Source organism: Nothoprocta perdicaria, unplaced genomic scaffold (genome assembly GCF_003342845.1).
Source record: "Nothoprocta perdicaria isolate Ctin4 unplaced genomic scaffold, notPer1 scaffold_100, whole genome shotgun sequence".
Lineage (NCBI taxonomy): Eukaryota > Metazoa > Chordata > Aves > Tinamiformes > Tinamidae > Nothoprocta > Nothoprocta perdicaria.
In genome coordinates, this window is record NW_020454095.1 from 20,968 (window position 1) to 46,797 (window position 25,830).

Sequence of the window (25,830 nt, forward strand, 5' to 3'; positions counted from 1 at the left end):
TGCCTGCTGAAGTCTTGGGTATGCAGTTGTTTGATCCCACAAAATAGAAAAAATGGTCACAGTGACAGAGGGAAGCTGTCCTCACATTTGTCTAGATACTGGTTGTTGGTGTGCACAGAGTGTAGACATTCTGCAGGGGCATTTGACCACTCCAGCAATCACAGTGAATTTAGATATTTCTCTTCCCATTTCTAGCCCAACAACTAATAATTTCCTTTTATAGGGACTTCACGATGATGGCCAATTCTCCACTTTTAGATTTTGTAGAGTTCACATTACCACTATTTCATATTTCTATCTTGGACAATGGCTTGTGCTTTAAATTCCATTTGTTTCTAATATTGATAAGCATTGTCAATGTGGAGTATATATACATGATTTCAATGTTTAAACTGGCTGACAAACAAACAAAAAATCCCCAAACCTCGCACTTCAGGAAATGTCCTGCTTTGTAATTGTGTTAATCATCACTAATTTCTTTTTGGTTTACTTGCTGTGTATATTTTGGCACACCTGGTTTTGGGGCTCTTTGCAAGATAGGTATGGAAAACTAATCATTGGAAGTGCGGAAACCACCAATGTTGCTTGGATGTTTTGTGAAGTTTTCAAAACAACTCATTCCTAATGTCTCCTACATCATAAAGTCTTGAATGAGTGAGGCCAGCTCTTCCCTCAGCCCAATGTTATCTTTTGAATGTACCTTTGAATATGTGACTAATTCAAGCCTATGCCTTTGGGTAGCTTGGCCTTTCCCCTGGGACTCATCAAGAAAATTGTAATCGAACTTGAGGTGTGATACAAGTTCAATGCATGTGCTTGTTCAAGCATAATCAATTTGGTAGGTTATTCAAGTAAAACATATTTGAAGGAAGCATCATTGAAGAGTCATTGGCAGTTTTGCTCAGACAAACAGCTTCAGAGTTGGTAGTTAATGAGCTGCAGTTTAAACACGTATTAATTAATATTAACATTAACATTAATATTAACATTAACATTAATTGCCTGATAAGTAGGCATCTTTCCCATGTTTTTATATAAAAATGACAATGTTATTTAATGTGTAATTTTCTGTATAAAAGGTGTCACCTTTGTTATGTACAGTGATGCACTGCCAGTTATTAAAGTGCTAAATTGCTTGAGTTGGCACAGCATTTCCTTCCTGTGGGAGGAATATGTCCAGGAAGACAGCAGTAATATTTTTCCTCTTGGGAATCACTCTCCCATGCTGTTGGGCACTCTAACGAACAACCTTTTAAACATATGCATAACAAACAAATGGAAGGAGAAACTGTTAGTGATTATTCCTGGAGCACTGCTCTCAGTTCATAGAATCACAGAATGCTTAAAGGTTGGAAGGGACCTCAGAGATCACATAGTCCAACCCCCCTGCACTCACAGGGTCACCCAGAGCACATGGCAAAGAGCTGCATCCAAACGGGTTTTGAAGATCTCCAAAGAAGGAGACTCCACAACCTCCCTGGGCAGCCTGTGCCAGTGCCCTGTCACCCTCATTGTCAAGAAATGTTTCCTTAAGTTCCTGTGGAACTTTTGGTGCCTCAGTTTGTAGCCGTTTCCTCTAGTCCTATCCCTGCCCACCACTGAAAAGAGGCCGCCCCCTCCTCCTCACTGCCTCCCTTGAGGTATCTATAGACACTGATCAGGTCCCCCCTCAGCCTTCTCTTCTCCAGGCTGAACAGGCCCAGCTCTCTCAGCCTTTGCTCACAGGGCAGATGTTCCAGGCCCCTGATCATCCTGGTAGCCCTGCGCTGGACTCTCTCCAGCAGCTCCACATCCCTCTTGTACTGGGGAGCCCAGAACTGGACGCAGTCTCCAGATGTGGCCTCCCCAGGGCTGAGTAGAGGGGCATGATCACTTCCCTCGACCTGCTGGAGACGCTTTTCTTAATGCACCCCAGGATCCCGTTGGCCTTCTTGGCCACCAGGGCACACTGCTGCCTCATGGTCAACTTGTCGTCCACCATGACACCCAGGTCGCTCTCTGCGGGGCTGCTCTCCAGCAGGTCCACTCCTAATCTGTACTGGTGTCCAGGGTTATTCCTCCCCAAGTGCAGGACCCTGCACTTTCCCTTGTTGAACTTCATGAGGTTTCTAACTGCCCAGTTGTCCAGTCTGTCCAGGTCCCTCTGGATGGCAGCACAACCCTTAGGGCTATCAGCTCCTCCTCCCAGTTCAGTATCATCAGCAAACTTGCTGAGGGAGCATCCATCCCTTCATCCAGGTAATTAATGAATAAGTTGAACAGGACCAGACCGAGGACTGACCCGTGGGAGACACTGCTAACTACAGGTCTGCAACTGGACTCCGCGCCACTGACTACCACTCTCTGCACCCTGCCACTGAGCCAGTTCCTAATCCACCTGCCCATCCACTCATCTATCCCACACCTTCGGAGCTTGCCCAGGAGGATGCTGTGAGGGACGGTGTCAAAAGCCTTGCTGAAGTCCAGATAGACGACATCCACCACTCTGCCCTCATCTATCCAGCTAGTCACTCCATCATAGAAGGCGATCAGCTTAGTCAAGCATGATTTCCCCTTAGTGAATCCATGCTGACTACTCCTGAGCACCTTGTGCGTCTCGCTGCGTGTGCTTTCTCACTCAGCGGCTTTTGGCCGCAGTGGTTCGCCTCTAGAAAAGGAGCTTCAGCATAGGCATCCAATCCAGAGCCCTTCCCTTCGAGATCTGAGCTAAAACATCAACTTCACAGCTTTTAAACTCCCGCCTGTCCTGCCAGCTCCGTTCCCGCTGAGTAAGAGCCGCCTCAGACACAGGGCTCCGTGCTGCCCACTCAAGGGTCGGGGGTCAGGGCTGCCTTGTGCTTCTCGCTGCCTGCACTTTCTTGCTTGACGGCTTTTGGCCACAGTGATTCGCCTCTAGACAAGGAGCTCCAAGGCAGCAGTCCTGCATTTCATGTGAAGCTTCTCCAGACTTGCTTCATTGCCTGGAGCAAATCTCTTGGGTCTAGCCTCTTGTCTCTTGTGATGCAATACAGTTTACCAGGATTTCCTGTAGCACAACCAACTGAGTCATCCTTCTCCTTAGAGCTATCACTGCAGTACCTCTGAGTGTCTCTTACAAACAGCTTTTTAAAGAAAAAACTTTTAATAATAAAATCTCTGGGGCTTTACTCTCCTAAAAAGAGAGTACTCTCTCTACTCTCTTGTTCTTCTCCAATGAAAAAAAATGGAAAAAAAATATTGCTGTTTCTCTCTAGCAAAAATATATGTAAAGGAAAACTAAGGCCGCAGCACCTTATCCTTGTTACAGGCGTAGCCTCTGCCCCTGTTCTTTTTTTAGGAAAAAAATAATGTAATTCTCTACCCCTTCCTCACTGATCAGAAAGATGAAATAATTCATATCTGCTCTGCTGTGGTATCATCTCTTACTTCTTACTTGAAATAAGATACTGCTATCAGTAGATGATAGGGTGAAGTATTAGGGGGAATGAATCACCTTGCTAACTTGCACAAGCTACTACATGCTTGTTTTACACTTAAACTTGTGTTTTGGTGTCTTGTCACTCTGGAGTGAATTTCAATTTGAGTTTTAGATAATCCTTGAATCCTCGTCACATTTTGTTAGAATTACAATTCTCCCACTGCCAATTTTACCCATTCTTTCCCTTCTGTAATCCCCAATTTTAGTGTAAAACCTTGAATGGAGACCAATCTCATACAGGTTCTGTGAGAACAGTTGAAATACCTCCCTGATTTGAGAGCTAACTATTGGTAATTATTTTAAAGGGGCAGCTTTAAATTCATAATACTATATGCTTTTTCAATTAGATAAACTTTTCTCTTTGCCCCTCAATGTCATATTTACTAGCATTAATAGTGAGGATGCATCTCATCTACTGTTATCCCTTTTCTTCTAAGCCAATTATTCTAAGGAAAGAAGAAGAAAAAATATGATTTAATCAGTTCTGATCTATGCTTCTTATGATACTATCATCCCAGAAGTGTTTATAATTTGATTTTATACCAATTCGCAAAAGTGTTTTTCCAAGTATCCAGGTGGGAATGGATGCTCAGTAGCTCCTTGTGTTCTGCTGCCTCCCATATGTGCCATGATGACCCTTCCTCAGTCCTGTAGGAAATCTCTTCTCCCACTTGAGTTGTAAAGTGATGTAGAAATTGCCTTGGCTTTTTTTTCCAAAATATTTTAAATAAATTTAATCTGGTTCGTCAAAAATGATTTTTTCTAATTCATTAACCTGCTCTTTCTTATTTTCTCCTTTTATTTTTCTTGTTATTTCTATCCCCTCCCCTCTGCAGCTGGTTGTTAAAATTAACCTGAAATAAATCCAGGTAAATATCTGAAAACAGGAAGAGTGAAGTAAAAAATAACCCTTCCCCTCTTGTTATTCCTTGGTCTTCTGTGCCACTTTTTCCTTCTCCTTTGTTTCCTTATTGCCAGTGAGTCACGGAACTTTTACATATTCCCTCACCCTCAGATCTCTTGCTATTTATACAACTGTTAATTCTGTTTCTGAATTTTACCATTCTTCTTAATATTCTCTATAGTAACCCAGAAAATGTGTGAGGTTTCTGAGAGGGTGCCTCAATGCTTTAGCATGTGAAGGATGTGTACTGTGAATGTTATTACTGTCCTTTGTTGTAGCAAAAAATCCCCATAAGCTGTTTCAGAGAGGTATCATAATTGGAACCCAGAGATGGTTTGCTGCAGAATCAGGCCTTCAGGAGCTTTAAATGTTGATGCTAACACTGATATAGACAGGGCTGATACTTTGAGGATGTGAAAAACTTATTTTTCTCAGATTTGTTCTTAGTGTTATAGTGAAAGTCGTATCTTCCCATGCCTATGGCAGCTATATGACAAATAGATGTATTTAATACTGCTCCTTAGGGATTTGACAGTTGTATAGCACAGTGGTCAAAGATGCAAGGTACCTGCCTCAGGATATCCAGTGGCCTTTAGTGTCTAACATCTCAAATACTACGGAAAAATAATTGAAAAGCTTCTGATTGTATCTGCACCTTCAGTGTTTAAGACATATAAGCCAGTTGCATTTTAAGTGATTTTTGTTGTGTGTTTCGAGTAACAGACATTTGAAGTCCAGGTATCAACTTCTAGTTACTGTCAGAACACTTCATTTTGAAAAATGCTGTTCAGATTTACTTTCCTGTCCATTCATGGTAAAATTTCTGGTTATTTACATTTTAAATGTCTATGTCCAGTAACTTAAATATCCAATTCTTCGCTTACTAAAAGAAATAGGCATACTAGTAGGTTTGAAATTTGATCTGCTGAGATTCATCGTATAACACATGCAAAACATTGCTCTTCTGGAGGTACTTAGCTTCTTTTAGTGAAGATGCTGAATAGAAGGACAGCGTCTCATGTGAGCGAGGTGTCCTATGCCTGAAAGTTATGAATGACATACATAGAATTTGATGAAAGCTAGCAAGAGGAAAAATAGACTTTTAAATAGAAAATGATATAAATAAAGTGTTTGCTGGGATAATAAACTGAGTTGCTTGCAAATCAGTTGTGACATTACTTTTTTTTTAAAGGAAAGGCAAGTATAAAATTATCCTAGAGTTCTTCAGAGCACTTGCCCTATATTTCTTTTATTGAAACTATTTTTTTCAAAAAATGGAAGGAGCTTCAGATCAGTGAGGAGATTGGTGAGGAAAAAGGTGGATATATTTTTAAACTCATTTTACCAAAGAAAATAAATTGCAGTGGGTGCACCAGTGCCTGTATTTGTACAAAGCAGGAGTCTTGTTTCACAAAGAATCATGGAATGGTTGAGGTTGGAAGGGACCTCTAGAAATCACCTAGTCCAAACCCCCTGTTTCAAGCAGGAAGCTTCTCATTTAGACCCTAGGGCTGCTGTTGCCATGAAGTAGATAGCTGGCCTGAGCTGAGCAAAAGGTGCTTGCAGAAGTGAAAGCTAGTGTGTCCTTCATTCTCTTTCTTGGCTTCTCAAAACAAGATCTGAAGCTTAGAGTGACAGAGTCACAGAGAACATGTAGAAAGGGTAGATTGGTTGCCCTGAATTAGACTAGTAAAAGTAGCCAGAATCAGCTCAAGTGTATTTTTTTCTCCTCAGGAAATAAACCATGTATTGCATCAAAAGAAGGTTGGGGGGGCTCTCTGAAGACCCTCTGTGGGACTTGCTGCTGACAGGTAAGGAGAGCTAGGTAAGGACAGTTACAGGAGACCTCCTGAGAAGTTCTAGCTAGGTGTAATTACTGGTAATTCTGGTAACTCTCTTGGTTGCTCCGATCAGAAGGAGTTTGGACCTTTGTTCCAAACTTTGTTCCTTGTTTAGGGTGGGTCGAGCACCTTGTTAGCTGGTGCTAGGGAGAGGCCCATAGAAATGCTAGGCTCAGTGTGCAGCTGCTGCTGCTGGTGGTGTTACTAGGCGAAGGAGGTAGAGGAAGGAGTTGGGAGGCTGTGTAGCATCCTAGAAAATAAGTGAGAGAAACCAATGAGTGAGAGAAAATAAGTGAGAGAAAGAGAGAAACCAATGACAAATCTCAGATTAGAATTAATTAGATGTGAGGCAGACTTCTGAAACAGAACACACACTGACACAAATCCACAACTTCAATACTATAAATGTGGGCTAAGACTATATCTGTTGCTTGTACATAAAAACTTCTTCCATTATTCCAGGTGTCGTGTTTTTATTTCAGGCCTGTTCTATCTCTTCCTATCACTCCCTTTGGAAATAGGAACAGCTGCAGATAAATAGAACAAAGACCAATTTTTCTTTCTTTTTTTTTTTTTTCAGTAGGAAGGTTTTTATAGAAAGCATTTATAGAAAAGCATTTATAGAAAGCAATCATGCAGTTCTGATAACAGTTAAGTTACAGGACGTTTTTGATGCAAAAGCAGTCACATAATAAACATGGACATAATTTAATTAACATTCTTTGAGGCGGCCTGATGCTATAGTCAGAGCAGTTCTGTGGGAGTTAGCATACAGCCCTTGCTCCGTGTGACCTTATTTGGGCAACACTTGATCTGATCTTTTTATTACATGGCTAAAATTAACAGAACCACAAAGCTGTATGTTCTCAATGTCCTATTAGAGATGGACATGATCAGTCTATCTCAAGCATACCACTGAACCTCTCAAACACTGTTTATCATTCCTTGTGTAAGAAGAAATAAAGCCATAACCAAACCCTCCCAAATATGTAAATAGAGAGGAGACCTTGCAAAGAGAAGTATGCAGAGACTATGCCAATGCATGCAAAATATGATCATCTTATTCAGTGATATTTTGATTATTTTAGAACTGGAACCTAGAGGCAGGCATTTAAATCCACAGGCATTTCAAAGAAATCATAATGGTATGGGTCTTCTGTTGTGCATGATGAAAGCGCTTTCTTTCCTGCTTAAAGCTTGTTTCTTGCACAGATAAAAATGCTTCCATATATAATGTTAATGCAAATCTTTTTGTTGTTGTTGTTGTTGTTGTGAAATGACTAAATCAAAGTAATCTGTCTTCGCAGATCAGGTAAAGATTTCCCTGTGTTTCATTTTAGTATCCTGGCTTGCATTTTGAAACATACACTTTACTGACTTTTCACAGGCAGCCAGCGTTCCTTGGAGTTGAACTGCATTAGCACAGTGATCTTGCATGTACCTATTGTGATTACTTACTTTTGCCATTTCCGAGAACTGACCTGATTGCTCAGATATACTTATAGCTACAAGGCTTCAGCATATGGTTGTTGCCTTTTATATTCTTTATTTAAGCAGTTTTTGCTGTGGTGAAAGAAAACTACAGGCCTTCAATAAGCTGTGTTGAAAGAAAACTACAGGCCTTCAATAAGCACAGTATTTTGTACTATGAACGTGAACTTCTTCATGCAGAAGAGCCACAAGCTTTTTTTTTTTTTTTTTTTTTTTTTGGGTGACACTACATCTCATGCTCCAAAGAACTTTTTTTTTGGATATGCAGATGATCAGAGAATACTTGCAATATCCTGCCTGTGATTTTCAAGCTGTCTCTAAAGCCTTTGCTCATTCTCAGGTCCTGCACCAAAYTGAGGCATATGAGATCAAGTTTCAATTGTACAGTGGTTAAGAAAAAGCGACAAAGAAAATGGTTGTGCTTACGTGAAATACAGTGGTAGATCTCACCACATGTCACTTCTGGAGTGGGTGGTTGTTAAACATAAAAGCAGAAGTTAGATGTGAGAGAAGGGAGCAGGATGGAGTGACAGAGAAAGTAATTGGAAGGGGAATATAAGATTCTTGCAGGATATTTTCCTGATCTCAGAGTGGTTTTACTCTCTGTTGGATAGTTTACTTGTTAAGCTGAAGTATCTCTGAACTTGGCTCTAATGCTTCTTTAGCCAGTCTGGGGGGAATGTTGCTGAGTCAGCTGAGCACATCTGTTTGCTGCTGTGTTCAGGAAGTCCTTTATGAGGAACTCTTACACCAAAAGGCCCACTTTTGGGAAAGTGATTCCTCTCATGAAGAACTAGCTTAGCAGCAAGAGTTTTTTTTTTTTTTTTTTTCCTTCCCTTTCAGGTAAGTTCTAGGTGGTGTATGTATATTTGAAAACAGAATGATGGAAATATAATGGGTTGCTGCTTGCTGAGACTGCAACAGAAATGTGGGAGGTGGTTTTAAACCATTTGGTTTGCATTTCATTTATCCACTTGCACTGTAGACTGACTCAGACCACTCCCTGGTTCTTTTCTGAGAGGCAGAGGAACCCTGGTGGTTCGGTGCACCTGCATCTTTTCAATACATGCCCAAAACACAGAATGCTTTTTTAATACTCTATATATGTGATCTGCATGCCATAGGCCTGGAATTATCAGGCTTGAATATAAATGTTCTGAGAGAAACTTCGTAGTAAGGCAGTAATTGCAAGTCAGAGATAAGAAATAGAAGCAGCAGTAGTAGAATAGGTGCACAGCATTAGCTGTATGAAGAGTGCATGAACTGAATCCACTGAAGGCATGGAAGTCACATGTCTCAGGACTGTATGTAGTGAAATGTAAGCATAAAAAATCACATTAGCATATTGAATTATAAACAAGTAAATATTTTATTATGTGAATCACTTAAATCTTTAATTATGGTACATTTAATTTTAGCTAATAAAACAATTACGGCATTCAACAATTTATAGATTCCTGTATTTGCAGGTGTTTGAGACAACTTGGCTTTAATTTGCAGATGGGAAGAGTTGCCTGTCTTTCATTTAACTCTTGAGTTTAGACTCAGTTTTTCTAAGTTGTTTCACTTCCTGGTGATGCATTAGCAGTTGGGCTGGTGAGCTCTGTGCAGAAAGTGAGCGCAAATTTCTTTTGTAAGATAAACATGCAGGTCTTGGTGCTCCATGATGATGGTGTTACTCAGGCTTCACTCAAACTTCAGAATATGGTTTTTCTAAGGTTAATAAAATATTACAGAAACATTTGTTCTGGGTTTCTCCTGTGTTTCCCCTCCTCCCCTTCCATATTTGTATTTTAAAGCATTTGTATTGTACATCAGTCAAATGTTGAACAGCAGGCTGTGGACCATTGAACATTATTATAAGCTTCCACATGCAAAATATATGAGTTAGTGAGGTAGCTCTTTCCATCTTGAAATGGTGATAGTCTCTTGGGGATGTATGGATGGGATGATGGCCTTACACTGTTGCTGTAGGTACTAATAGAATTCCTGTAGCTTCCTAACAATTAAGATGAGGCAGATGATACAGGATACAGCTGTTCTTTCTGATGTTTTGTCAGAAACTTTCTAAGAAAAACTTCGGGGAAAGTGCATGTGAGTATAATAAGAATCATTTGTACACATGTTTTGATGTAGTGATTGTACAGGGCATGCTTCTAAGTAGCAGCATGCCTTGCAAGTGCAAATTGGTTTTATTGGATCCATTTACATTGGCTGAAACCACGTGGAACTGCTTTAGAGAGATTGGGGTCTCTTCCATGACCAGTGCATTGTTATTTATGACTCCTACATCCGCAACATCTGCTCCTAATCAGTTCTGCATGGCTATCTTACAGTTAGAGTCCACCTTCTCCATAACACTTTATCTTGTTGCTCAGAAATGTATTACATTCCAGTAACAATCCCATTGGGTTTCTTTATACAACAGTAAATTTCAGGTCCTTTCTAAGCGACCTTAGTTCTCAAGACTGCATAGAAAAAGGATGCAGAATAATCCACTGTCAAAGAATATGTTATCTGATGATCTCCTATACAAAAAAACAACAACAAAAAATCAGCTATATTTCAGTTACCAGAGGGTGACTCTCAACTTGATCTATACATCCCTCAAATATCCAGGGAGTACTCTAAGATTGTTGTGAGTATTATCAGAAACTCATTTGACAGGATACGGGTTTCCATTAGAATAACTTAATGTCCACCCTTGCAAAATCTTTAGAAGTACTCTTGCAGGCTGGAAATTGTAAGGTAAAAATCCCTACAATTCTTATGCTTAAACTTCTGTGATGTAAATGTCAATCTGACTCTACCCTTCATGAATTTCAGAATATTTAGATCTGGCAATACTTGAGTTATGTTTCCATGGAGCTGAACATCTTTATTGTAGTGTGTTTTGGACCTGCTGAAGGATCATGTCATCAGCAGAGGAGTAGTCATTGGGTTATTCCACCCTCCATCATGATCAGAGTTGACCCTGTCTATTCTGCTGTGAACTAAACTGTCAGTCTAGATGACTGTATCTGCTACAACAGAGTATGAGAGAAATATTTGACACTTCTGACACTACCAAGGACACAAAAAATAGCATGCAGTTCCTGAAAATCTAATTAATTTAATGTTTTTTAGGTACGCAAAAATTAACTTGTCAAATAAAAGCCATATTTAATTGATCTTGTTGAATTAAACAAGATGCTGCCTTTTTTTCTTAGCACGAGATAAACAAGGACTTTCCATCCTGCGCTTTAAATTCTAGTTTGCATGCTGAAGCAGAGTCTCTAGGCTGCATGGCTTCAGACTTTCACGTATTCAATTTTGATCCTATACAACAGTGCTTTTCAACCTCTTTCAGTTTATGGATCCTTAACGTGTTTTCCATTGGAATTCTAGTACTTGTCCAGTGAATTTCAGTCTGCTGAGAGGAAGCCTGTTTTATACAAAAAAAAAAAATAAAATAAAAAACACTAATGTGCATTTGCTAAGTATTTACTATAGAAGTGCAAAGCTTGCACTTCTGAGCTGCTTTTTGATCCTGGAATATATTTGTGCTTTTTAAAATAAACTTCTTAAATTTCTTGTATACTTCAACTTGCTGCATGCATTGAATTTTCTATGACAAGGTGGAGAATCCTAGTTGTACCCATCTGAGACCTTTTGGTTATAAAACTGTTCTTTTGTCCTTTTGGTGGCTTTTGTCCACATTTGATCCTGTGTTGTAAGGCTTTTTTTTTTTTTTTTTTTCCTTAAATGACCCTAGCATTAACCTTTCCATAACCATATATAAGGTTATGGAAGACATTAAATGAACCCTACAGAGAAAATTTAGCCCATGAAATCTCTTTGGCTTTTAAAGTAACACTAGTATAACTAAGTTTGAGATAGCAATGATGGTGAAATTTCCCCAGTTTTCCTTCTAAATTGGGATTTTTGCCTGGTCCATTTTTCTTCACCAAAATTATGCAGAGTAAAACAGGAAGAGATGAACAAGATGGCCTAGTGTATGAGGAAAGAGTGAGCTGACATGAGAGTTGACTGTTTATATCAGTAAGTGGGCTGAGCGGACGGGCAGAAATCCCCAATAACTGTCTCTTAGCAAGGCCCAGGTGGAGAAAATAGGGGTTTGAGGTTCATCTGATATTTTCAAATTATATTAGAGAGTAAAGTAGGGAGGGAGAGGGGGGATGCAGTTGTCCTCCAACAACCTGTAGCAGCTTGGATTTATAACTTGACTTCTGATGTTGTCTAGTCACAGAAACATTATTCCTCTGATAAACTGTCCAAAATTATAGACAATAGATATTGCATTTGCTGTCCTTCATATGGTTCTTCCAGTCAAGTTCTTTGCATTTAACAGCGTGAAACAAAGCATAGGTCTGTATAACCCTGTAACAAGTTTTTTTTGGACAGGTTTCTTTCCTTTTTGCCAGCCCTGCTGCCAAGTCCTTAACACTACAGAAGTCTCATCTATGTTTGGAGTATCTAAGTGTTCTTTTTCATCCTTTGTTAAAAGTTGAAATTATCTGCAAAATCTTGGAAGAGAACAGAGCATTTTCTTGGGTCTTCCATCTGTCATTAAAGGCTTAATAATGCCCATAGAATAATGGTGGGAGTTCCTGAAATCTTAGCACCTAACTCTCAAAATCACCGGATCATTCCTGCCTTGGAAATACTTAAAGGCTGGAGAAAACAGGTCTATCATATATATATGATTAGGCACAGAGCCTATCTTGTAGCTGTTTGTAATCGTAACACAAGTTTTGGTGAAGTATGCTCTCTGAAATTCATGGTTTAATTTAAAAGGCCCAGCAGTCACAGATGCAGTATCTCTAGTCAAAGTGTTGGTATCAGTTGTATTTGAAGAATGCAGAATGACAGATGAACTTTTAGGCTAACTTGGAAAAGTCTTTCATATAGTCTTGTGTGGTGGAAACTGGAGAAACAGTATGACAATATTTCATTGTTACTCTTTTCCCTTATCTAGTGAACTCTGAGTAAATCTCCTATCACAGAGCTCATCAGCTCATCAGGTGCCATTTGGAGCTGGGTGTTGCTGAGTGCAGAGAACCAGCTCCTCAGAAGCTAAACGGATTAAGCGGGGAGGGTGTCTACCCACAGGCTTTATCTGATGCTGAAGTGTAAGGAATGTGAACTAAAGTCCAGTTTCATCATGTTTTTCTAATTTGAGTTATTCAGAATCCAACTGACATGCAGTAAGGAGAAATTACTTGTGTCACTTTTTATGGAAACTGTGATGAATGGATGATTTCAGGACATAGGTTAGTGACTTTCCTCCCTGTTTCTGGCCTGCCATATGAGTTGTCTTTGATCTGGTTCATGTGATTGGGAGGAGAACCTAATCTTTCAAGGATTCTATCAGACAAAGGTGTGCGTCCATGTAAGAAAGAAGAATGCACAGTTAGGGTATGGATCATCTTTCAGAACAGGCTGCAGTATGTAAAGTTATGCCTGCTTCTAGCAGCTCTGTAGCCTCTCAGTTCCTCTGCCCCTCCAGGACCCGCTAAACCAGCTGGCTAGAACTGCCATATCATTCTGAGTCTTGGGTATTAAAACAGCACAGCTGCTGTTCTGTATAACAGTGCCATGGCAAGCATGTGGATCAGGTCTCATGCAGAATACGTGGCCTGTGGCTAGCATGGTCTTGGGGCTGTTGGGGAAATCCTGCATATGTCCGGCTTCTGGTTGTGTGTAGCTGGGAGTATAGGTACCCATATATGGTCCTTTCCACTTTATAGTTGTGTAGGGTTATAGAATCCATACCAGAGGTTCTGGTTATTCCTGCTAAGCTAGTATATCATATTTTGTCCAAAAGTCACTTCCTCTGAACATAATCTAATAGAGTATTTTGATTATGCATTTCCACTTCCAAAACATGAAACTGAGTAGCTATGGTCTTCCTAACTTCACTGTTAAAGAGATGAAATGCATGACCGTCTGTAAGCATGTAAGTTTAAAAATTTGTATTTATCTCTGAGAGCTTTCTCACTGGTTTTGTTCAAGCAAGATTTCAGAGTACAAGCATATCTCTGTGGATAATTCAAATTAACAAAGAAATAATTCATGTTATTATTTATTTGCCCCTGTATCTTCAGCTTGTAGGCTCTGGGATCCTGACACCCATACACAGAAGCTTCTCTGCTTTGCCTACTCTTCCTGCCTTATGAGTTTTGAGCTGATTTTGACCAGGGCCACAATATATTCTTGGAAGAAAAAAAAATATGCACAAATAGTTTTAAGAGTGGACTAGACAGTTAATATAGCTGTCAGTCTCCCCAATGCTGCACAATCCAAGTTGTACATACCCTGGCATACTGTTATCTGGTCAAGGTCATATAGTCCTATCTCAGGGGACTTCAACATGAAAAAGCAAAACAGTATTTTCTGGCCCAGGGCTGTTACTGGGATGCAGTAGAGAGCTTGTTTTCTGCCTTGCTGCAGCCACAGTGTTATTTCTCAGGTTGATGTAGGGAGTGAGGAGGAGGGGGCCGGCCTCTTTTCAGTGGTGGACAGTGGCAGGACTAGAGGAAACGGCCACAAACTGAAGCACCAAAATTTCCACAGGAACTTAAGGAAACAGTTTTTGACAGTGAGGGTGACAGAGCCCTGGAACAGGCTCCCCAGAGAGGTTGTGGAGTCCCCTCCTTCGGAGATCTTTAAAACCCGCTTGGACGCAGCCCTGTGCCACGTGCTCTAGGTGACCCTGCGTGTGCAAGGGGGTTGGACTAGATGACCTCTGAGGTCCCTTCCAACCTTAAGCATTCTATGATTCTATGATTCTATGATGTGTTCACTTTCTGGCATGTAGTTYTACCATCTCTGTCTGCATAAAGCTAGGCATGTATATTTTGTTAATTAATGCTGATATGCATTAATATAGTAAAAAATGATGCACTGCTTAAAGTTACCAGCCTATTTAAAGACTATGTGCAGACTTAGTATGTAAAATTCTCTTTGTGATACTACAGTTTATTTTCTACTTTACTTTCTCAAGTTTCTCCATTTCCTGTGCTCACTAATGTCTCATGTCATGTAGGGAATGAATTTCCTCTCTCTAAGTGGTTATTGATGCCATCGGTGTCTGGAAGGACAAAATGGCCCTGAGAGTTTACAGTTCAGCAGGTAAAAAAGGGTTTCAGTTCACCTTCCAGCTTCATGTTCTGTTCTTTACTTTTTTCCTTCCTTTGTATTTTTTTTTTTCTGGTTTCTCTTAAGCTTCAGACAACTTTTTCTGGCAGTGATCACACACAACCTTATGCATCTTTATATAAAAAAGGAGAAGTGATTTGTCTGACTAGTCAAGGGAACTGAGAACATTCATTAGTTAAGTTACATATTAGTTTCTAATCTCATATAATAAAATTTCTTTATGAAAAAGATCTGAAAGGATTGCTGTTATGAAAAGACTGCTTTGTTTATAACACTGCTTGTGTATATGCTATCTGGCTGTGGTTGCCCTTTTTCAACTAGTGAAGATGTGAGGGACAGAAGGAGCCTAATGGGCCTTAATATATTGGATGATGTATGGGGCACTAAGCAGTCAGAAGAACTGAGCTCATAAATGTACTCATTTGCTCTGGAGTCACTGAGAGGGAGACTAAATACAGGACACTGCAATGTCAGAGTCATGCAGAATCACTTTAACCGTGGAGCTACAGGAGAAAGGCCATATTTATTTAATAGCAAGCAAATCTGCAAACAAGGTTGTGGAATTGAGCAAGAAGGTGAACTTTTGCTGGATTTCCTTGCATACAGGCCTTTTTGATGAAGTTTCTTTTTTTTTTTCTTTTAAACATGTTTCTTAATGCTTCTATTTTTGAAGTGACATAACCTCATGCTATCATTGTCTCTTTACCACAGTGCTGCATCTTGCCTTTGAACATGAAGGTGAAATGAAGGTAGAAGTGCACACCCTAAGCCCCAGTCTTGCAAGGGTATCAGAGAGAGATTTGCTCCAAGTAACTTGAGTAACAGAAGGAAATGAAAATATTTCTTACTGTAAATAATTTTTTGTCTCACCATTGCTCTGTGCTACTGTGAGTACCTAAAGACTCGCTTCACTGCTTGTTTCAAAGAAGGCTATTTCTGTCACATCTTACATCAATTTAGGCTTGTCTTGTGCATGTATGATAAAGTCAAGATGGTGCTGCTGTCGCCTTGAACAAGTTCATAGATTTTAGACACTGGGAACAGGAGATGAGATTTAATTGTCATTGTTGTGAAGTTGCAGTGACTGAAACTAATGGTTGAAATGTGGAATTAATGCATTTGTGGGGGGGAAAAAAAAGTAAACCACAACACAAGGCAGGTAACAGTTTCTAGAAATGTGTATGTACATCATTCCACACTGAGGAACTACTTTAATGGTCTGTATGTGCATATCCAGATAACACAAAGGTATAATATTCTTGGCTGCGTCCAAACTTGTCATTTCCAAACACATCTGTCAAGCATGTCTTATAGATGTAAGGCTTTAGTGCAATGATAAACTTCAACTCCGCTGATTGGAAGAAAGAAATAAAGCCTACTGGTATTTTCTCTGCAAGTGAGGAGACTGTATATTAGCAGCACAGCAGATTAAGTTATCTAAAACGAGTGTCAACAAAGTATCAGGGCCAGTTATACTGCTGCAGTCTTTAGATGGCTGTTTCACAGTGATACCTCAGATGGGCTTTTGAGGCTCTTTGTTGAGTTGCACCCTGACTAGTAGCAATGTGGCCTTCAGTTTTTTTAGAGTGCAGCTCAGCAATCCCAGGCAAGTTTGTGTAACCTTTATTCTCTGCTTTGGGTTGCCTATAGCCATTTCCTCCATGGAGGGTATTACTTCATCTCTTGGAGAGCCTAGGGAAGTTCAGACATACAATACAGCCTTCATCTACCAAGTGGGGAGAGTGGTCATACTATCAGTGGTTTATTTTTGGTGTTCCAGAAAATGAGCTCATCTCTATGAAACGTTTTATGTTTTTTATGTCCTGTATGGGGACTCTGTACTATATAGTGGAAGAATATGGAACAAATAGGTGTCAGTCTTTTGCCTGTACCCAGTATTAGCATGTATCTAAATGGGTAAGTTGACCAGGAGAGCTTTTTCTCCTCTTCACGTTTCAGTTCCACTTGCAGCTAGCTAAGGTACAAGACTTTGCAAAGCACATCATGGCTCATGCTTTTTGGGTCTGAGTTCAGTCACCCAAAACCTGCAGGACTATTTTAAAACATTATTCAATCTGCCCTGTATGTTTTTTTTTTTTTCTATTCTTGCTTCTGACATCACTTCCTGAACACTATTTTCACTGAGCTCTGTAGCCAGCTTGTCTTCTCAGCATATGATGCAAGGAGCTCTTTAAAAATGGATTTCAACTCTTCTTTTATCCTTCAGTGCCTGCTCGTGATAGTAGCTGTTACTAATGGTAAGTGGTTTTTTTTTTTCTTTTATGATTTCTGTAGGTAAGCGGTCATCTTAATTTTTTCTTGAGCTCTTTAAAGGATTCTACCAGGTTTTAGCAGGCATTAAATAGTATAACTGCTAATGCATGAAACGTGGCAGTCAGACCAAAGTAAGATGGATTTTTTCTGTAAACTAATGATAACTAACAGCATAGTACTTCCTCGGCATGCTCTATCCATAATACTGTTTCATTAGAAAACTTAAGATCCGTGTATGCAGGATGCTGGTCTGAGTTCATAACACTCAGTATGACCTTGGGTCAGTCCCCGAGCTGCAGTTGCCCTGCCATTTACTTGCTTGGAGTTTCAACGCAACAAATGTTGGTATACAGGGATATTGTGAGACTTGTCTACACTAAAACTGCAACAGTACTTCATGTCTGTGAGTTAGAGCTGCACAAGCAGCCGTTGTTTTTGTTACCATTTGTACGAAATACAGGGTGTTAATGAGCTTTATGTGAACCTTGCAGTGTTCACCTTGCAGTGAACCCTGCAGTGCAGGGCGGGAATCACTGTTCAGACTTCTTGTTTCCTTGTGTGTATGGTGTGTATGCCACTGTCATATTAAGGGTAAGAGAAAGTTTGTATAATATCACCCCTCTCATTATTCTGCTTTTCAGTTATTGGTGCCCCTAGTCTGTCACTGGGGTGGAGTGGCCTTTATGGAAGACAGCTGGGAGAGGGGTGGATGGAGCTGGTGAGCTCACTGTCAATGCTCTGTGCTTTTCTTTTCAGCCTCAGCTTCTAGAGTTGTTGCACTGAGCAGCAGCTCAGCAGTCTTTTCTCTGGGAATTCAAAGCCTGCAGAGCATCTCTGAAATGAGCAAAGGCAGTGCAAAATGCTCCATGTCTGTGTTGAACGATACCTTGTTGGCCAGGTGCGGCACTTCTTCTGCTAGATGTCTGAACTTGCAGAATGGTTCTGTGGTACTGAGGAATGTGGAGAAAGAGGATGAAGGAAAATATGAGTTTGTTTTTCACAACACAAGCAGATCTTTTATACTCGAAGTGTCTGGTAAGTGTCTTGTTAGAGACAAAATGCTATTGAAACTGTGAGTTTGGCTGTGAGCTGCTGCCTTGCTCTGCTTTTAACAGACCTTTTGAGCTTGCACAGAGAAGATATAGGTGACTGGAACAGCAGGAATAACTTTGCACTAGCACTGCAAGGAACAGTAATTGTGTAAATTAAAACATGCATTTTTTAATCCAATTTATTAGTCTCTCTCTGTGATGAGCCTTATTTAAAGTAGTTAGTCACTTCAAGTATGTACTTTCTTTGACTTAAACATTTGTAAAATTTAGTCTGTATAGACATGGAGCTAGAAATTTCAGTCCGTTTCCAGAGTATGATTCCTGGTGGCTCTGAAATGCTGTCATTGTACTTGGCACCATTTTGCTGCTTGTAGAGATGCTTTTCCAATAAATTAACCCTACGTGACTTATTTCCGAGAAACGGAGTTCCATGCCTCATGCACTTAAGAAATGGAATTAAAGTGTGATTTTTTGACTCTCAACTGCCTACTTGCAGCTTAAATGTCAGCATCTCCTGGGTTTATTCAGAGATTAGCAAGAGCTATGTGGCCGGTTTTCCTTTCGTCTTTACTGTGGCCTCAGGATTGCTGCATCCTGGTCACTGGACTGGAATAAAAAGACCACAGAATCAGTAAGGGTATTGTCCTCCTGCTTTTCTATGCTGTTCCTTTTACAGAGCTTTAATTTACATAGATTTCTAAGAGAAAATGAAGCATACGAGTTTAATGAAAATGTTAGAGCAGCCTGAGCTCAGTGCAGACAAATGAATCCTTATGTCATCCTAGTGCGAACAAGTGAAACTTCCAGAGAGCAGGTCAAGGATGTGACTCCTTGGCAAAAAGACCAGGGTTGTAGGTGCCCTGGGAAATGGGCAAAGACTGAAGAAATAGTCTAGTTTAAACTTCTGTTTCTGTGAATCTGCATCATTTGTGAGCTTTTATCTCCTTCTGTCCTGTTGTCATGCATAAGTTAGTGAAACAATTTCCCAGCAAAGGTATTTTCTAGAAGTAGTGAATTTTAGTTGAAGATGATATCACAGTTGAGGATACTAATTTCTTAATTTACATGGATATTTGCTTGCACCTTCATTGCCCTTTTTAAAAATACTGTCATAAAATCATATGACTCTACTGCCTAGTCTACATTAGCAGAGCAGCAAGAGTGGGAAGTAGGTTGTCATCATGTAGTACACTAAATGTATTACAAGCATGTAAGCGAAATTCAGGAAAATGGGATTCATTCATTCTAAATTGATTCTAAAATTGTCCCAGTGTGGATCATTCTGTCTTGTGCTGGTACCAATGTTGGGCATAGATTGCACTAATTTCCATCTCAAGGGAAGAAGAGACAGTAAGAGCAAAAGTACGTGTCCCAGCAAGAGGAGGGCTGAATCTCCTCTGAAGCTACTTTGACAATTACTGAACAAGTCCATGGCCACCAGATACATAATGTGTCCCCGCAGTCCTTGATTCATGGGCTGATGTTTTGAACTCCTCATTTTTCAACACTGAAAAAGCACATCACTTCTTTCTTCTTTCTTCTTTCTTCTTTCTTCTTTCTTCTTTCTTCTTTCTTCTTTCTTCTTTCTTCTTTCTTCTTTCTTCTTTCTTCTTTCTTCTTTCTTCTTTCTTCTTTCTTCTTTCTTCTTTCTTCTTTGTGGAAAACAAATACATTTAACACTGAAGTAAATGCTATCTCTCAGAACAAGGGTTATCAAAGTCGGCTGATTGAGCTGATATATCTTGTGTCAGGTTACTTGAAGAAAACAAGAACCAAAAGTCATTAACAGGGTTGGGTGAACACTGCCATTTATTACAGAGCTGGGGGCAGATACTGAAGAGATCTTCTCAGTCTGGTAACTTAATTCTGTGCTTCCTGACTAGTAGCAAATATGATGGACTCGTGGTGAGGGAAGCTACTGCCTAGCTTGCATTTGTTGCTGAGTCAACTCCATGTATCTCTCTTCTCTCCCCATTCCATTGTCGCTGTGTTGTGTGACCAGAACCAGCCATTAGTATCCGATGCTTCCCTAATGGGACTGGAGAGTTGACCTGTGATGTAACTGGCAATGAGAGCACTGGGTTTATGTGGCTGCTGAATGGTGTTGCGCTGGATGCCCCTGAGGCTTGTGTTAAGGATGGTGGGAAGAAGGTTCGCTTGGACAAAACTGTGCCTGGGGACTTCGTCTGTGTGATTCACCGTGGGAATAGCATCATTAGAAGCAGACCCATTGCACTGTCTTGTGACTACTATGGTGAGTAACAGCAGCCACACGATATCTTCTCTCAGTTTCTTGTAAGGGAAATCAAAGAAATTGTCGTGTCTATATGGAATGAACTCTCCTCTGACAGCTGCCTTTTAAAATTGCCATCTTCTCCCTTGAAAAAGTGTCCCTTCCTCTCTTTCTTCCTGCTCTATCTCATACTGACACAGCTGATGATCACAGCAAGGTGAGTGTGTATTCAGGAGGTCTTTTTATGCAGGCTTACTCCAAAGAAGCAGAATTGTATCTATGGGGTACAACAAGGCTGGGTGCTGGGTCTTGAACTTTGGAAAAACACTGACATATCCCATATCACATGTTCTGGCATTCAGTAGAAATGCTGTGGGTTGCTCAGATCTGATCACATCAATCTTCCCAGATGATCTGTATGGGTTTGACAGTTGGGACTGTGGAACTGTGGTCTTAATTTTGTCTAATTAAAGCAGTCAAAGGATGTTCAACATAGGTCCAAAAGTCAGCTAAGATCCTGGGGAGGAAGGATGCAAACAACTGAGAGCTCTAAACAAGCCCAGTGATAAAGCATTCAAGTGCAGACAGCTACCACTGTTTACTCTGTAACTCTGGGTGGCTGCTTGTGTCCTTGCTGTAGTATCAGTTCCTGGTTTCCTCCTCAAAAGCCCACAAGTGAATTTAGTGTTAGCTCTATAGGGATGAACACACACATGAACATATTTGTGGAAGGATATGGAAGCCAAAAAGTAGCAGCTGTTTTGAGGTTTTTTTCAGACCAAATGTAACCATATTTATAAAAGTGAATTAAAGGAGTTATGGATACCAATTAAATGAATTAAAGAAATAAATGTGTTCAGTTAAATGAATTAAAGGCAAATTCTTTTTCTTTTTTTTTTTGTTATTATTTATTCCTAGCAAATGACTCGATATTGTTTTCCCACTGTTGTTCTGCTCTAGATGTAAGGTAAAATGATCTGGTTGAACAACCTGCTGGCTGATGAAATTCATTCAGAATAGTAGTTAGAATAAAACACTTGAGCAGAAATGTTCAACACACAGGCTCCTAAGGGCTCTGATTATGCAGGATTTAAAATCAGTGGCGCAGAAATCAATGCATGAATCAATAAAATCCTTATATATGTTTTATTATTGCTTGTTCTGATCCATTTTTAATATATTTTATCTCAGAATGGGCCAACAAAATAAAATTAGGAAGAAATATTCAGGAAAATATTAGCAGCTTGTACTTACAGCTTTGATAATATTCTCTAGGGTTTCACCAAAAATGAAASAATAATTAGTGAAATGATTTCTCATTTGTTAAAAGCTTAATTTTAACAGAGACTGGAAAGAGTGCTTTTTAAGTGTATCTTTGTACATGTAGAAGTGGCTGTCTGCAATTGTTCTTCCTGTTCTTCCAAATGTGTGGAATACTACATTATGTGGTATGTCTTGGAGTATTTTGAAATGTTTCCAAATATTTTGGGGGTAAAGAGCTATTTGTACATAGCAATTTATGCTGCATTTGAGCTCTAAATTAGCTGATGCGTTTAGCTGACGTTTTTTAACATGCTATGCAAATGTATTCAGCTTTGTAGAACAGGTGAATTGTGTTAGTGCAGCTGTGTTGCATCCAGTTCAAGAACTAGGTCTTGAGCTGTCCAAGAGACATCTGAATGGCTCAGCTCTGAATTTATCCACTACTTTTAAGAGAGGTACAAGATAAGTGAAGAAATACTCTGTCTAGGCAGTCAGGTGGCTGACTGTTCAGCCTACCTGAGCAAGCTACTGTAGTTATTCTACGTACTCAGTCAGACAGAAGAATAGGCCTTATCTGAGGGGAGAAAATAGGTGAAAAGTGGCCTAATGATTATAAAAATGATGTCTTATGTGCCATAGTTCACCATTTCCAACTCCTCTGTTTCAGACCAAACTTACAGTAATGTTCACAGGCTTTAAACTAACTGTAGGGTTTCTCCAGTTTGGAGAAAGTACCTGTCCACTCTGATAACTAAAACTGCTGCATCGTTCCTGCAGGAGACCTGCTGCAGAATCCATGGTTCCTTTACATCCTGTCAGGATGTGCAGGAGGGGCAGTTGTTCTAGTCATTATTGTGTCTTCAATTATATGTTGCTGCATGAAGAGGAAACACAGGTTCATCCCCGTGCCTTCAGGTGAGTGGAGAATACTGTCATTTGATGAGTTTCATGAAATACTAAGTCTATGCAGGCTGAGGTTGAAATGGCATCAGTGTAAAACTGGTCTCAAGTCTCAACTCTGTAGCTCTTGTATTCCATTTGGTCCTCTCTGGCTGAGCCCAGTGGAGAAGAACCTGCTCACTGATATGCAAGTGTTACATCCAGCATGATCTTCTTCAGAAAACCTTACTTTTTCTTTTTTCACTTCATATTTCTACTGTGTGCTTCTGGCCAAAAAGAAATAGCAAAACTTTTTCTATGGGCAAAAAAAAAAGTTCAGCCTCCTTCTTCAGCTCGAGTCTCATCCTGAAAGCACTTGATGCTTCTGATGAAAGCTCTTTGTCAGTACCAGTCCCTGTGTGCTCTTTGCTCAGGTCCACCTGGGCCACCTTGAGCTCCTATCGTGCTAGTAGCACTAAACCAGTCAGTGGAAGGTTAATAATAGCTCTCTGAAGTTGGTGTCTCTCTGCTCTGGGAATGGAGTCAGCGCCATGTTAGGTGGAGACACAAGCACACGGAGATGGTGCAGCTCCTCTACAAGCGTATCTGGGCCAACAGCATGTGGGAGGAGCCTCTTTCCTCAATGTTTCCAATTTTTGTTTTACAGAGGAGGAAAAGGATGATGGAGTAACAATGTCAGTGGTCTCCAGTGAAGGTGTAAAGAGTCCCCCTAATGGAGATCGTGTTGATGCTCAAGCTGTCCAAACCGCCTGTCCTCTAAAGCCCGGTAGGTCCAGTTACTTGTTTCAAAACAGATAAATAAGCTATTTAGGAGGCTGAAGGAGAAAATGGCTGTGTGTTACTGATGGGGAGGAGCTGACTAGAAAAGAGTGACTTGTGTAGGGAAGATACCTTGTCTTTTCAAGACAACAAAGGTCATATATCCGTATATTACTTGTGCTCTTTTTCAGCAAATGAATAGTTCTTGCCTTCACCCAGCCATGAGATGTAGTGGCAGAAAACTGCCAGTTTGTTCCAGTATGCCCTGGATGCTAAAATAGTGTATCATAAATTAAAAAAAAAAAAAAAAAAGAAAAGCAACCCTTCTGAAGTTTAGCAGTTTTCCTACAATTTTAATCAGCCTCTCTCTACTCACCTGTTACACTTTATAAAAAGCAGCATTGCTTTAGTTAGCAATTATCTTCAGGACAGCGCTGACCACTATGCTGAGCTCAATTACATCAAAGTCAGACTCCTATGTGTCTCCGTAAATTGATGTTAAAGTAGGAATACATTCACGTTTAAAATCCTTCAAAGAAATTAGGAGTTAAAACAGAAAGCGTAAAGCAAAAGTGGAGCATTAGTATCAAGCATTCAGAGCAGATTTCTCAAAGTCTTTTACCACTGCATTCATTTGACCATACCATATTAAAGATGTATTTTTATTTCATAAACGAGAAGGCTGGCAGTACCTTCCCCAGTGATGCATCATCACCTGAAGTAGATCTAGCAGAGATATTGTTAATTCAAGTAAAATTATATAAGTCAAAAGTTTGGTCTCAGCTCTACTGCCTCCACCTCTTATGTCCTTCACTGTACCATGCACAGCCTCTCAGCAGCTCAGCTGTCCCTTTCTATGAGCTATCCTTTCCCTACCTTCAATATCCTATGATGCTACTAATGGGTATGCCACAATACGGGAAACTAGTAAGTGGTAAGTCATCCAGGTCATTGTTTAATTTTTATCATTAGTGTATTAAAAGATGTAGAACTAAATTTTATTAGAAAGGGACAAAATATGGTCATTTTGACTAACAAGAAATATTCCATAGCTAAATTTTCTGCAAATTGGCTAGCAAAAGCAGATGCATGTGCAAAATGTGTAGGTGAGAACATATTAAATATTTGTAATTTATCTGACTTTTATACTCAGATGTAACTGTATTTGGCTTGAGCATTTCTTTTAAATTGCATTTTGGCCTGCTAGGCCTAGAGGGTTTCAGCATAGTGATGAAGAGATCAAGAAAGTCATGGTCAATCAGTCAAGAAACAAGCGCTTAAAACAGGAACAGTGAAGTTTGGTTCTGCCACTGCTTGTAGAAGCTGTCCTCATCGAAAACAAAAGAGAATGATGTTAGGAGACAAAGCAACAGATGGAAAGATCTGTAAAGAAAGGAAAGATACTCCAGTGGTGTGAAAATACATTCAAAGGTGCCATGGCAGAGAGGGATACATAAGGAGCTTTTGTGTATGGAAATCCCATAAAGGTTTTGTTATTCCAGCAGTGATCAGGAGGATAGGTAGGAGGGACCAAGAAGTCCATTTCATGCAAAAAGGAGCAGATTGGAGAAATGTGGGAGTAAATGAGACTGAAGACAAAGCTTGGGTGATTTTTGGTGAACAGGCAGTTGAGCGGGATGGGCACTTGGTATGTGGAATCAGGCAGCACACAAGTTTCTGGCAAGAGGTGCTGGCACAGGCTGTAGGAGCCTGGGGAGCTGGCTCTAGGATTGTTAGGTGCCTTGTAGCTTTAAGGAAAACAAGGGTGGGAAGATTTCCATGGAGATGGGCATGAATGCATGCATTTATAAACCATTTCTCTCTTATTTTCCAGATGCTGCCCAGACTAGTCAAAGTCTTGAGCCTCAGCCATTGGCAGAAGAAAATTTCCCAGTGGAGACTGAGCCTGAGGAAATACCAGACCCAGAGGTCATAGTTGATGTTGAAAACCAAGGAAATGCATCAGATTGTTTCCCAGATCCAACTGATGCCTAAGCTGACATGCTGTCCCATCCTGTCCTGAAGCCTATGGCACCCATCCTTTGCATCTCATAATCTCATTTTGTGTAAGAACTGATCTGAAAAATTACACTGCAGGAAAGCCCTAAGGCATCAAGCCTGCTATCTTAATGATAATACAAAGTGTGTAGCTTCAAGGCTGCGCTGCTGTGAGCTGACAAGTTCACCAACAAACAAAACTGGCAGCTCCTTTATGCTTTGTCCTGTAATAGATCTGCACTTGAACAGTGGAGCCCTAGAAGACAGCCTGAAATAAGATCGGTGATTCTTCCTGCTCCTTGCCCAGCTCATGCCCTTCTATGACTTTGCCAGCCTGCAGCTGCTGAAAGGGGCAGGCATGATGGGCAGATTGAAGCAGCATGCCAGTCCTAGACCAAAACAAGGATCTTCCAGTAATTTCCTGAGAAATCTTGTTTCCTTTGAAGATGTCCAGACATATTTCACAGGCTCTGCAAAGAGCTTAGCAGAGGTTTCAG

The 25,830-nt window shown here is 40.2% G+C and overlaps 1 protein-coding gene across 1 annotated transcript; it reads left to right on the forward strand.

Moving 5' to 3' along the window:
• Nucleotides 1-16,999: 16,999 nt before the first annotated feature.
• On the forward strand, nucleotides 17,000-25,543 carry LOC112948258. Its single transcript, XM_026040496.1, has 6 exons — nucleotides 17,000-17,112; nucleotides 17,885-18,163; nucleotides 20,183-20,434; nucleotides 22,454-22,591; nucleotides 23,223-23,342; nucleotides 25,170-25,543. The coding sequence occupies exons 1-6, from the start codon at nucleotides 17,052-17,054 to the stop codon at nucleotides 25,328-25,330; spliced, it is 1,011 nt and encodes a 336-aa protein (XP_025896281.1). The 5' UTR covers nucleotides 17,000-17,051; the 3' UTR covers nucleotides 25,331-25,543.
• The last annotated feature ends 287 nt before the right edge of the window (nucleotides 25,544-25,830 follow it).